Here is a 14,258-nt window from a genome sequence, read left to right as displayed (position 1 = left end):
TGTCAAATGCATGAGTTTCACCGTCATGTCAATGAAAAACTAGTGCCTTTAATATCATTTTGGTATAAAAGCAATTTTATCAGCAAAGATCCAAGTTTTTACACATATAAAAACTCCTGTTTTCATTTTTTGAGCTCTATTTCAGCAGAGGCTTAACTTTGAGCAAGCACTTTCACCAGCACAACTTATTCCCTTAATACCAGGCATGTGTACAGCAGTTTCCACAACCAGGACCTAGCTTCCAGGGGGGAATATTTCTGGCATGGAATTACGAGTCCTTTGAATTCTTACTTTGACATCCACAGAGATATCTCACACTTATTCTGGGTCTATGTATGGCTACATAAATCTGGCAGATCCAGGGCTTCCCATCATAACCATGCTCAGTTATTTACCTACTGCCCACCAGCTGTGCTCTAGGATTTTGGATTATTTAGTGCATTCGACAGCTGTGACCTGCAATTCTGTAATGCCATTGATTTTGTAAAGGTTTGTGACACACGTGCCTCAAAGATGCCGATCAGAACAGAGGTGATTATTGTTACCAGCAGTGCCATTATCACTGAACACTGCACGGGAGAGAAGAAATTTTGTCTGGGGAAAGAAAAAAGGGGAAAAAAGGCCTTTTTGCTTATATTGTCATTATGCCTCAAAGAGCATAAACAATTGCTTCTGCACACAGAATAATTAAATTCTTGCCCTGTCCCCCATCACTGCCCCCTTGCATCTACTGAGAGCAGGCTCAGCCTGAACAACCAGGTGTCTCCTCTGGTGCTGGAGCTGGGGAATGGAAGGAGAGATCAGGGCCGTGAGAAACCCCAGCCCTGGAAGAGGAAGAGCACCGAACCCCCCTCCTGCAGACCTTTGAGATGCAGCAGGTTGAGGACGCTCGTGGTGGTCCCCAAGAGCAGGGTCCGGCCTTCTTCTATCGTGACGTTATCGCCATCTCGCGGCTGGTGGCCAGCAGGCCAGCTGGAGTCCTCGTCCCACCGGCCACAGAACTGGAGGGCAAGCTGGAAAGAGAAAGAACCAGAGAAGTTCAAAGCTCACCCCATTCCCACCTTTCCAGAAGTCAGTTTGCACAGGGAACAGTGGAGGAGATGCCAGTGCCATGTCCAGCGTGGCACTGGCATCTCCTCCACGGTGTTCTGGGCAAGCTGACTTCCAGAGGGATCCTGGGTAAGGCAAAGGAATAGAGGGATATTGGCATTGGAGAGGTCCTTGGCCTTCAGGAATGCCTGTCACAGTTTGGGGTTGCCCCTTGTCTCATTCTGGTCTGGAGAATGAGGGGTCTGCTGCAGGTCTGGCTGCGGACCGACCACAGGTTTCCTGGCGTGTGTCTCTCTCTGCCTCCCGAAAAGCAGAACTGCACTGCTGTTTCCTGGCAATGTCATAAAAATAGCCTGAAGAGCTTAGAATTAAAACATCCTGCTGGATGGGCAGTATTTTGCTTTAGAGCTTTTTTTTTCCAAAGGCTCTCCTGCCGCTCATCCGCATTTAGACAGACATTCCTCCTCTCAAATACCTTTTTAGCTTTCTCAGCTTATCCAGTGTTATTATTGCCTCTGCTTTGAGGGTGAGCACAGCAGTCCCAAATAAAGCCCTGAATAACTTGAAAACTGCTAATAGACTGTCTCATGGTGTGCAGAATGGTAAAATTATGCCTGAGTTTAAAGATTCCTCCTCACCTCTAAACTTCAAGCATGTACTTTGCAGTGAAGGTTTTATAGAATCACAGAATTGTTTGGGCTGGAACAATTTCATTCCAGCCCCACTGCCATGGGCAGTGACACCTCCCACTAGACCAGATTGTTTAGGGCCCTGATGGTGAATTTCTTGAAGAATCTGTGAATATTTTTGCCTGGACACATGTGCAAAAGTGTGGACAGAGACATCCAAAACACATTATTTAGTCTCATATGTGAACCAGGAAGAACATCCTCAACTCATCTGAGGTGGGGGCGGGGGGAACCAGACATGGAAATATTTGTGGTCCTCACTGGGCTGTGCTAATCCGAAACAGCAGTGGAAAGAATAACCTCAAGACAAAAGCAAAACAGAGTTACTCTGTTTTCAAACAGAGCACATCGAGTGCATTAAAGCTTTTGCTCAGGAGTTGCAGCTGAGGTGAATCAATAATGGGGGTGTTATGATCATTATTCTCTTTTACTCTGCTGTTGTCAGGTTAATCTTTATGTGCCTGATATTTTATAGAATATTTCCCATAGTGCTGTCCCTGAGCAACCTGGTCCAGTGGAAAGTGTCACTGCCCATGGACCTTAAGATGAGCTTTAAGGTCTTTCCAACCCAAACCATTCTGTCATTCTATGATTCTAATTATTTACACCAGGGAATGGGTGATGGTTCCCAGGCTAAATGTTACACCTGGTTGATATCCACACTGGCTGGATGCTGGGATTTTATATGACCCATTCTATGATTTCTCTACAAATGGAATTAACTTGGTTCAGTTCAGACTGAAGCCTGGGACTGCATTAATGCACATGCAGTGAAAAATTCTTGGGAGCTAAAATCCTTGTGTCAGAGGGAGTAAACCACTTCATCATTACAGAAGTAAAATTACTCCTGAGTTGCTAAGTGTAGTAGGACAAGTTTAATTTTCATTAGTTGCAAACACATATTTATATAATTCAGAGATTTAGGACAAGTTTCCAGCTGAAAGGGTAGATGCCTTTACCCACTATCTTTCTAGCGAGGTTGTGAATTGCTCTTCAGTGACAATGCTATGAAGCAGGTTGCATAAAATATACAACAGATCCACTGAAAAACAGCTAATTAAACTTGTTTTTATCTCAGAGGAGGGGACAGTTCATAGAAAGGTGCATACACTGCTTATCAAGCCAACAGTAGCACAAAATTACAAATTCCGTAAACTCCTGTCTGGAACAAATGCTGCCAATGCCATCAGCAAAACGCTGGATGATGCAGCTGTGAAATGGTGGCATCCACTGGAACACTTGGTTGAGAAGGTTTGCTGAATGCCTTTAAGTCACTCCGACATCACTCTGACCCTCTGAAGTCACTTAGAATCCTGCAACTAACTGTAATGGGCAAACAGGGTGTAAGGAATGTACCAGACCTTCTTCCTAGCACCACGTGCTAGCACTTAGTGAGCTGTTGATAGAAGTCTTGCAAGAGTTAAGAAGAATAAATTCCTCTTCTGAATTTGACTTTTTTTTCTTTTAAGATGGCAACTAAAGATTCCTAACTAGAAAACACTTTAGTTCTTCATTTAAGCTTCTCTCTACCTAACATCAGTGTTTGAGCTATTCTTGATCGGTTTCTGCTGTCACTTCTTAGAGGCCTCAATGCCTGTTCAGTTCTACCAACTCCATCTGGAACAAAAGTCTCAGTATTCATACATGACAGTGCAATCACAGAATCCCAGAATGGTTTGGGTTAGAAGGGACCTTAAAGATCATCTCATTCTACCCCTTGCCATGGGCACGGACATCTTTCATGTTTCTGGAGGATCAGATTCCTCCAAGCCACATCCAACCTGGCCTTGGAAACTCCCAGGGATGGGGCAGCCACAGCTTCTCTGGGCAACCTATGCCAGGGCCTCACCACCCTCACAGAGGGATAAAATTAGTTAATCAAGGTCATAAAATTCTCTTTTTCCACCCAGTCCATACCTAAAGGCTTCCAGTTAGAAAATGACTGGCTTAGTCCACCGTCAGGCGCAAACCTGCCTCTGTGTCTTTCAAGTGATTTCTGATTTGTGCTTTTTTTCTTCATAAATAAAATTAAACAGATGAACATCAGCTAATAACACAAGACCAAGAGCTGTTTATAAGCACTTTTACTACCCTTCCCTTGCCATGGAGAGAATAAATCCAAAGAATCTGTTTTAGGAGGAGAAAAGGGGGTTTGGTCAAGAAACATATTTTAAATTACCACAGCACAGAGGAAGGTACAGGGGGGTTAGAGAGAAGGCAGCTGTGTAGGGATTGAGGAAAGACATCAAACAATTTTGTTTGGTGACCCTTCTCTTGCAATCCTGCACTCTTCCCTAAGATGAAAAAGCACTTCCTTAAGACTTTTGGGAGAAGAGGGTGTGGTCTAATGCAAGTTTAGTGAAACGGCCACCTGCCCTGAATCACCTCAGTGAAGTACAGCCTTCCTCGACTTTGTGAATCCCAAAGGATTACCCTCCCTGTTTCCTGGAAGAAAAACACAGTTCAATCTCCAACTGCAACAGAATTCTTAAGTTCTTTGCTGAATGGTGGTGGTGTTTACATCCAGTTCCATTTCAGCAGCCCATGGTAAAATAACATGAACTAACACATAAAATAATTGCATACCTCTCATCAAGCAGGGCGGGTGGCAGAGTCACAATTCTAGAAACCCATGCTCTTCCCTGGCCCTTCTGGTTTCCCTGCTGTCTTGTCTAGTTGATCTGTTATCAGTGTGGAACTGGTTGTATCCCTCACTGACCCTACAGGCACCAAATGCCACCATCTCTGTGTGCTAAGGTTGACATGGGGGGCTCTGCAGCCCTGCAGTCTGAGCATGCTCTTGTGACCACAGGAATGGACCCACTAACCTGAGACCCCAAAGAAAAAACACTGAGACAATCATTTCTTCTCTTAAAGAACTGTATGGCCATGTCCTAAACATCTTCATTGTGCAAAAACTCCAGTGCCTTTCCCTCTGCCTGCAGCTGAGCATGATAAAAACATCCCTCTCACTAGTTTTTTTTGAGACAAGCAAAACTCTTTCTTTTTCCATTTTCTTCCCCTGCCTGGCACCCTGTATTTGACCTCTGGTGTTTAATTGAAATACTTCCCAGTAAGCCTGAAGAGCAGCAGTAGCTGCAAGTGCTAGGGCTGCGGCTGAGTGCCCACCCCACGTGTGCTTTTTGAAAGAACCAGGAGGAACCTGCAGAGCCAAGGAAAGCTGCGTGTCAGCCGCTGGTGCTGAACATTTCCTCCTGTGCTCTTTCCAGCTTCAGGAAAAATGGCAGGGAGTTTGAGAGTCAGGATGGGAGAAAGAGGAGCTGGCATAAAACAAACCCTGAATGGTGAAGCTGGAGCTTGCTTATGGCAGCTGCTGCAGTGAGGTGGCAGCTCCGTGCTCTGGCTTCAGTGTGTACCAGAGTTGGAAAGATGATTTGGAGGAAACAGAGATTATGAGACCATAACATCTCTGCAGCCATCTGTGCCACTGTCACAGCTCACACTTGAATGTGGCCAATTTCAACAAGGTTTAACAGGAGGAGCAAGACCACAAAGATGCTGCAGTCCTGCAAGGTTTGTGACAACCAGTAGATAAACTGGGGCATGAGTCTCTTCCAGGTGTATATTTTATACAATTTAATGAGTTAAATAAGCAATTATAACCTGAACTGAACATGTAAAATCATCGCCCAAACTGTTGCACGGTGTGCCCTCACATCACACATTGATAGGAAACCCACACTGGCAACATTTCATATTTTGAATCTGGCATAGCAGACGACACAAACTCAGTAGGGAACCAAACTGCAAAACATGGGCAGAAACCTCCTGTGGGTGGGAAATCACCAGCACTGGGAATCCCTAAGAAACCCCAGTAGTTCTTCCTGGAGCACCAAAGAGCAGAAGGAGAAGGGAATGGATCTGACCTGAAAATTCAATGAACAGAGTCCTGCAAGTGCTTTCCAACTCTGACATCCATTCGGAGTGTGTCATGCATACAGCAAATTTTATTTGCTAGGAAAAAGTTCTTTACCCAGAGGGAATTTGGGCACTGGAACAGGTTCCCCAGGTCAGAGCCCCAAGCCTGAGGGAGTTCAGAAGCATTTGGACAAAGCTCGCAGGCATGTGAGGGGATTTTTGGGGTGTCCTGTGAGAGCCAGGAGTTCTACTCAATGATACTTGCACGTCCCTTCCAGGTTAGAATATTCTAGGATTCTATGCACAACTCATATCAAGTCCAAACCTTGTGTACCAGGCCCATAGCTTGTTATAACACAGGTTAGTTTTGTGGGGGTATCAACTCCTTCCCAATCCCATCTCCAAAATAATTAATTATGTAAAAGTAAAATAACACTTTCATAGCATACAATAAAAGACACACAGTCTCCTTGCAGTTCAGCATCTTACCCCCTTCCTGCCTACTGCACCTTCTTCTTTCATTTTTCAGGCAGATTTCTTTCCATTTTATGTGTTTTAGCTGCTGCTGTTGTCAGCCAGGCTGGGTTTGCCTTTTTGTCAGCCTTTGGGGACACAATCTCTCAGTATCAGTTTCTCAGCTTGTGCCTGTAACTACCAGGGCTCAGAAACAGCAGCAGTGACTGCAACAAATGAATAAATAGCAGTGAGAAACTTATAATTCCCACCCAGGCTGGTAAACAATTCACAAATGGGAAGGATACGAGAACGCAAGGTTTGGGCCTAAAAGGTTTGAGAAACTCCTGTTTAGACACAGTGTAGATCATTTGATCACACTTTGGAGTAACTTTACAATTTGTTAAGTGGGGTTTGCTTAGAGTACTGCCCCAAAAAAGGATTGCAACAACAGTTAACAGGCACAAAGACAAGAGCTTTCATCCTCTGACCAGAAAAGAAATTTTAAAACCAAACCAAGAAGCAGTTATGTAGTTAAACACAGACCTGCTTCCTGCTGGGCTCAATATTCTCCCTTCTTCCCTAGATTTTAAAGCAAAATTCGTTACTGTGAGGCCCTGGCACAGGTTTCCCAGAGGAGCTGAGGCTGCTCCATCCCTGGAAGTGTTCCAGGGTGGGTTGGATTAGGCTTGGAGCAACCTGGAATAGTGGGAGATGTCCCTACCCACGGCAGAGGAGTTGGAAGAATACATTCTTTGACGTCACTCCCAACCCAAACCATTCCATGATTCCAGGCTGTGTGTTCCAGCTGAGGGTTAGCTGTGGCATGGCCAGAGGGAGAAACCTGAAATCAGGAGGGTTTTCCCACCAACTCCACCCCCAGCAGACAGTTTTATCCTTTCCCCCAGACCCAGCTGACAGGACCTGGAGCAGAGCGTGGTTCCTGCAATCTTTAGCAGGAGGAAGTTTCCCTTGTCCCAGCGAGCACATCCATGAATGATCAAAGGTTTGGAATGCTGCCCACACAGCAGAGATTGACACCCACAAGAGCAGCCTTTCCTTGGTGCTGACAGATTGCCATTTAACCAGCGAGTATGGAGAGCAAGTGTTCCTGTCCTCAGTCACCACAGAGAGACAAGGTTAACATTCCAAGTGATGGAGTGCAGCGCAGATTTCCCCACGCCACAGACCCGGGACTGCACACCACGTTTGAAAACACTTTAATTTCAGTGATGGATACAGGGAGCTCACTTTCCAGGCTGTGAACTCTTGACAGCTCCTCAGTTTAATACATCAGGAAAAGATTTACACCCCCTCACCCAACTCCCATCCACCTGAAGGAAAGAAAAACATGTATTTGGAGGAAACAAAAGAGGAGGGGAGGTATTTTATTATACTAGATGTCTTTTACAAGGGAAGTGTTTTCAGCCATCTGCTCTAATTATTCCTCCTGTATTGGCCACCATCTTCATGCAACAATAGAAATAATTATCTCCTCAAGGGCAGAAAAAAAATATTTACAGAAACAAACAAAAGTTGATTATCTTTAGCTCCTGGGGAAAAAAAGAAACAAGCTACTTCTTAATGAAGGAGCAATTAGGAAGGTGGGTAGAACATCTATAATTAAACCAGACAAATTGGTCCAGGCTCCTCCCTCCTACACATACTTGAAAGGGATGCAAATGCAAGTCATTTGCTACAGTCAGTAGAATTAACAAGCAAAATGCTGCCCAGTGCCCAAAGAAGCTGAACCTGTCTCTTGGCATCAGTCCCTGCCTCTCCTGCTTGTCACACCTCTAATCCTTTGCCAAATTAACTGAAAAATACTCAGCACAACTGAAAAGCAATGGAATTTCAATTGGCATGGGGAGGTCTTCCTCTGTATGACAGCATCCCCAAGACAGTTACAGGATTCTCATTCATCCTGTTGTTTAAGAACAGCCTCCTGCCTGCACTTCACCACTCAGTGTAAAAGAAAGTGCTTTTTCTACATAAACCAAAACCAGAGGAGTTTTGCAATTGTCTTTTTATTCCCTGCAGTGTATAAGAATTTTGTTCACCGAGAGAATAAAGGTATATATACAGCTTTGTGGGAGGGGTCATCCCAAAGAGAACAGAAAATATCTTATACTGTGCAAAAACAAGTATAAAGCAGCAAGAAAAAATATTCTCTCTACTAAGAGCACAATGCAATGCCTCATTTTGTAGCCAAATATATGGACTTGGACTTAAAAAAGAAATTAGTTGGATTTAACTGTCTGTGCTATGAAATCGATGAATGGCCAGACTGAAGCTGGTCAAGGAACAGGCTGAAGTGGTGGGATCTTCATCCCTGGACGTGTTCAAAAAACACATAGATGTGGCACTTGGGGCCATGGTTTAGTGGTGGACCTGGCAGTGCTGGGGAAATGGACATGATGATCTTGGAGATCTTTTCCAACATAAATAATTCTATGATTTTTAAGACTGAAGTTCCCAAGACTTCTCCAAGCAGTCTCAGGACAAAGGGCACCACTTAATGCTCATTACAGGTGCAAACAACTACCAGGAAAGAGTTCCAAAGCAGCACAATGGGAACACTTCTTTAGGGAATTTCCCCCCCATGTCAAAAAGACCAATTTTCACTATAAAAAAAAAAGGAAACAAGCCAGATTATAAGAATTACCATTATTTGCAAGGATTCTCTTGATTATCCAGCAATACCAGAGAAGCTGCCTTCAAATATTTAAGTAGCCTATACTGAGTTTCTTTGGAAATCAGAGTGCCAAAGCAGTCTAGTGGATCCTACAATGTGCTCAGCAACACTTTAAAGGACTTTTATTCATGTGCACATCACTACAGTTCTCCAAATTTGCCATTGATCAAGCCATTTCCAAGCTGGATGTGAGGGAGAAGAAAGCAAGAGAGAAAGGAGAACCTCTGGAAAATGGAAAATCTAATTCCATCCTCTCAGGGAAAGCACCACATTCACCTTTATCCCTTCTGTTTCAACAAATCAGGGAATATCCAGAGTTGGAAGGGTTCTACAAGGATCACTGAGTCCTTGCCCTGCTCAGGACACCCCAAAAATCCCTTCCATGGGTAACCTGAGCAGACACCAGTAACCAAACTGGGCACAAAGGTAGAAAGATAATGGGACCATCTTCTTCCGGTTTCAGAAACAAATGTTTCCAAAAATAGCAGAAATGTTTGTGCTCAAGTCTCAAATCACTAAGGAAGTAGCCTTAGACAATTAAAAAAACAAACAAACAAATAACACCACCCCCCCCAAAAAAAAAACCAAAAAAAAACCCAAAAGAAAACCCCAAAGAAACAGGAGAAGACAAGATATCTAGAGAACTATACTCTGTAAAAAATTAGTTATTTATGCCAAAAGACAACATTATCCCCAAGAAGACTGGAAGGAACTGTAGCTATGAATAAACCACAGATGGAAACGAGCAGAATGTTTCTGAATACACCTGCATGGAGAGTCTGTAAGAGGTTTCCAGAGAGAGTAGGAGAGCAAGTTCAGTTTTCCCTAATAACTTAGCATTCTTGACATGACTGCCTGGGACAGAACAAGCCTGGAACAAACCATTTCTGAGGCCACAAGGTGATATTTTTATCACTGTCTGCATCATCTGCTGCTGTGTAACTTCTTTTTACCCATTACTCCAGCTTCAAAATGCAGGTGGGGTTATCCCACCAGGCCCCTCTTTGATTACTCCCATAAGCATTGATACAAGGATCAGGGCTGGGCTCATGGTTGGACACGTGATGCATTATCCAATATCTTTATTTTTAACTGAGATTGCTTGAGTTAAAAACAAAGGATTACTTTTCCCTTTTTCATATTTGTTTTAATTTTAGCTGTCCTGCAGAAATCTTTCTGACTTCTGCTGAGTTGCACAGGCACAAGAAGGGAAGAATCTGGCTGGGCATGTTCTCTATGGGACTGATGAATGACCCTAGTCTCTCCCAAACTATTAGAGGATAAATCTGTTTACACACAAAAAATTGACCTGGGCTGGTGAGGTGGGACTAGAACCAGGAAACTGGCATGTCCCAGAGGTAAAAATGCATTTGCAGCCAAGAGCATTAGTAACTCAAGACCATAAACAAGCCACAGCATCATTAATTACTCAGACAGGGGCAGCCGCAGAAGCAGTGAGAAGACCCAAAAGCCAACTGTAAATAGTTCATCGAGCTGATTAGTTCAGGAAAAAAATGAGTAGGCAGTTTTGGAGGTCAGAGGCCATGGCACAAGTCAGTCTCAAGCCAATTTGCAACTGGACAATGGCATGAGAAACAGCTTAATTCCTGTTTAAAAAAATCCCAAAACAACCCCAAACAAAACCAGCAAAGCCACTTAAAAAACAACAACCAAAAAGAAAAAGGTTTATTCAGCAGGGGAGTAATCACTGCAATTTCAAAGCACAGAAGGTAAGGCTCCTTGCTCCAGAGGTATTTAATTAAGGACACGGAGGATTAGTTAAATCTAACGGTGTTTTTATAGGGAGGACACTGAAAAGACATCACTGCTGTCAGGGAGACATATCCCAGGTATAGATGAGCCATCTTCATACACACAGGCAACAAAACTCACCTAAATTCCATGTGAAATACCAAATAACAGAGGGATACGAACACTATTAATCCACTCCATAATTAAACAAACCATGAGACCTCTGGGAAGGTCCCTGTCTCTTTACCACACTCACATGAGGTCCAAAGTGTTGTTCTTGGGTCTCTCAGGGTCATGCTGGGAGGATGACCCTAAAATCAGAAATCTCAATTTCAAATATTAAAGAAAACACCCTGGGAAGCAGAGGAACTGTCTGGGAGCACATGAAGAGCCCTGTTTCAAGAAATGCCTATTTTCTGCCTGGTAACTTCTTGTTAATTCACAAGAATCTTTCCAATGTTCATTTACAGCCTGATATTCAGAAGCAGATTATTTATTATAGTGGAAACTATCCTAGTGCAGAGTTTTAAGCCCAACTTGCCTGACAATCCTGTGAGTGTAAACATATTGGGGAATTCAGTGTCACTTTCCAGTTTAGATTCAACAGGACTGCATTTTCCTTTCCAGAACACTGTTAAAGGGCACACATAATTTACACATCTCTCTAAACCAGCGATTTCTCAGAGTACAGAGGCTTCTGAGACAAATTAAGAACAGCAATTTAATGGTAATGAGAAAATTACAGCATCAAGTTGTTTACACAAGCAGGATAACCAAGCCTAGTGACTGTGCCAGCCTTTGCACTGTGCGAATATTGTCTCCCGATTGAGTGATCTTGAGTTACACTTACTAATCTGAGAGCAAATATTGCAAATGCAAAGATTAGCTCAACAATTTGATGACCACCTGCAGGAAAAGTAAGCAAATTATGTGCTTATGTGTCAGCGAGCAGGATTTCTGAATGGGTGCTACAGCAAATGGGGTGGGAGGAGTGAGGCTCGTCCACCCCAACAGTGCCAGTGAGAGCTGATGATTTTTTTTTGATCAGGAAGGAAAATAAACAGAATCACGGAGTAGTTTTGGATGGAAGGGACCTCTGGAGATCATCTAGTCCTAGCTCCTTGCCAAGGCAGGGTCACCCAGAGGAGGTGACACAGGAACACCTCCAGGTGGGTTTGGAATGTCTCCAGAGAGGGAACTCCACACCCTCCCTGGGCAGCTGTTCCAGTGCTCTGACACCCTCAGTGGAAAGAAGTTCTTCCTCAATCTAAGGTGGAACTCCTTGTGTTTTAGACCCTTTGTAAGAGCCCTGAGTCAGATGTGACGGTCAGAGCACTGGTGTGGGATCCAGCCTCTGGTTTTCCCACAGCTCCCATGGAAACATGGGGAATACAGGTGAACTGATACACAAACCATCTCTACTGCAAACCTGGCTTGAAGGGGGTTTGCAGTGATTTAGCAGGCAAAGACTGAAAAGTGCTTGGAAGAGGGCAAACTCTGTATGTAGGCTACAACTTGGTCTGTCCTATGCATAAAATACAGCAACCAGGCAGCAAATCCACACAATCCAAGGACAAACATTGATTCTGCCTTAATTGCATCCACATCTCCTCAACCAAAGCATCAGGGCCATTGACTATTCATGGGCTCGACCAGCTACCCAGGGAAGGATCTGATGCAGGGCAGCAGCATTCAAAATTGTCCCTGCATCACAGGGATAATTGCAGGTGTAATGAGGTGTAAAGGGCTTGGCCAGCAGTGGAGGCACAGTCAGTTCTCTAGGATGCATCATACGATGGGAAGGGTTTGGGTTGGAAGGGTCCTTAAAGCTCATCCTGTTCCACCCCTTGCCATGGGCAGGAACATCTTCCACTACCCCAGGTTGCTCCAAGCCCCATCCAACCTGGCCTTGGACACTGCTGGGCATTGAGCAGCGACAGCTACTCCGAGCAACCTGTGCCAGGGCCTCACCACCCTTTAGCAAAGAATTTATTCACAATATCTAATCTAAAAAAACCTTTTTGCTTAAGGCAATTCCCCCTTGTCCTATTACTCCATGCCCTTATGAAAAGTCCCTCTCCAGCCTTCCTCTAAGCTTCCTTTAAGTCCTGAAAAAATCATTTCCTCTCACATTGTGCTACAGGGATGCAGGATTTGGGACTCCCAGCAGCCACCAAGACTTTCCTGCTCCTGTAGAAGTGTGTGGCAGTGACCAACAGTGCTGGTATCTGACTTGACTTCTGCGATGGAGACAATCCTGCACCTGCCCCTCAGGTAGAGAATCTCACCCTGCACAGCTGTTATTTCAGTAATGTGAGCTTTTGGAACAGCTCCTCCCAAGCTGCGAGCTTTCAGAGCCCACTTTTAAACTCAGTGTCCTGTTTAGTTTTAGCACATCAACAACATGCTGCCTTCAGCCTATCTGTGTGCATTATCTGCTGCTCTAATGTATCATGTACTGAGCCACAGCATCATTACAGGTAAGTGCTCAGGTTTAAATGCAAACATAATTGCATAATGTGGTACAGCCAGGAAGAATAATGCAGGAAATAGAGCCAGCTCCATCTGATAGTGCAATCTGACTGGAACGCTGGCCCTTCGGATCAAACGCGCAGCCCAGATGGGGCAACCAAGAATAAAAGTGCTTCGTGGTATCTTTATTGTCATCATCAAAAACACTTATCTGCCACAAAGGTAAAAAGGTGAAGATGGGACTTGCACAGAAAAGGTCACAGAAGCAACAGGGTATCACCGGGTTATGGGGGCAAGAAAGACGTCATGCCTCAGCAAAGGCCACCTTTCCACTCCAAGCTGAATTTGCCAGTACCTAATGGAAATCTGAGCACTGAGTGGCATTTAAAACACTGGGAACACCCACGCAATTTTCCTGCAGTCGGAGGTGTCTATTTAACTGTGATTAATCCAGATAAAGCCTCTGACCCTACTGTGCAAGGAGCTGCACAAAGACAGGAGAACATTCCCAGCACAAGACGCCTTCCAAATGAGAACCTGTCTGCAGCAGATATGTACACTTTAATACATTTATTTTATGTAGCTAAAATTAGAACTGATTCTCTATGGAACAGCACTTCCATCTACTTAATTCTTTTTTTTTTCCAGTAGTCTGAGCTCTCAGTGGCACACGATAGATGATTTCAGGGGTACAGATAGCACCACAACAGAACCCAGAAGGCAGCAAAAGTTAATTTAGTGCACTTTGAACCACTTGCCCTGAATAAGAACGCCTCCACTGAAGAGAGCATCACACGCATCATGGGACAGTAACCAATCTTGTCATTTCAAGAGGTTTTAACCCAAACTTTATTCAAATCAGACAACAAGATGAGAGGCTGGCGTGAGAGAGAACCTCTCCACCAACACACTGCTCTCTGAACTGAGAAGCCTTTGAGTTGAAAGCACAAACTGCTGTTGTTTGTGATGTAAAGCCATCCCTCTGTCTGTAACAGGGCTGTAACAGCTCATCTTTGTTGGGAATGCAGATCCTCTGCAATAATGCACTCCATGGCCTTCAGTCTCTGCCCTCCCACACACACATTTGTCTGCCTGTTAATTATTTGGCAGGATATAAAATCCAGGGTCCTTTTACTCTAGGATCCCTGCTGGCACATCCTTACCCCAGTATCTGAATGCATTCAAGTGCTAAAGGATGCAGATGTGTGCTGAGTAATATTCCAAAGGTGGATTTCATTTTGGAGAGGGTTGGGTACCATCCTAGAGCA

At 44.2% G+C, this 14,258-nt stretch overlaps 1 protein-coding gene across 2 annotated transcripts in view; it reads right to left on the bottom strand.

Annotated features, from left to right (window-relative positions):
• PKHD1 (PKHD1 ciliary IPT domain containing fibrocystin/polyductin) overlaps nt 1–14,258 on the bottom strand; it is a 244,280-nt gene that overhangs the window by 166,625 nt on the left and 63,397 nt on the right. For both annotated transcript variants that reach the window (XM_032104486.1, XM_032104487.1), the window contains exon 36: nt 863–1,013. In XM_032104486.1, coding sequence (XP_031960377.1) covers nt 863–1,013 — 151 coding nt within the window. The remainder of the gene's footprint in view (nt 1–862; nt 1,014–14,258) is intronic.

This window comes from Corvus moneduloides, chromosome 3, assembly GCF_009650955.1.
Source record: "Corvus moneduloides isolate bCorMon1 chromosome 3, bCorMon1.pri, whole genome shotgun sequence".
Taxonomy (NCBI): Eukaryota; Metazoa; Chordata; class Aves; order Passeriformes; family Corvidae; genus Corvus; species Corvus moneduloides.
This window is presented reverse-complemented; position numbering and strand designations above follow the sequence as displayed.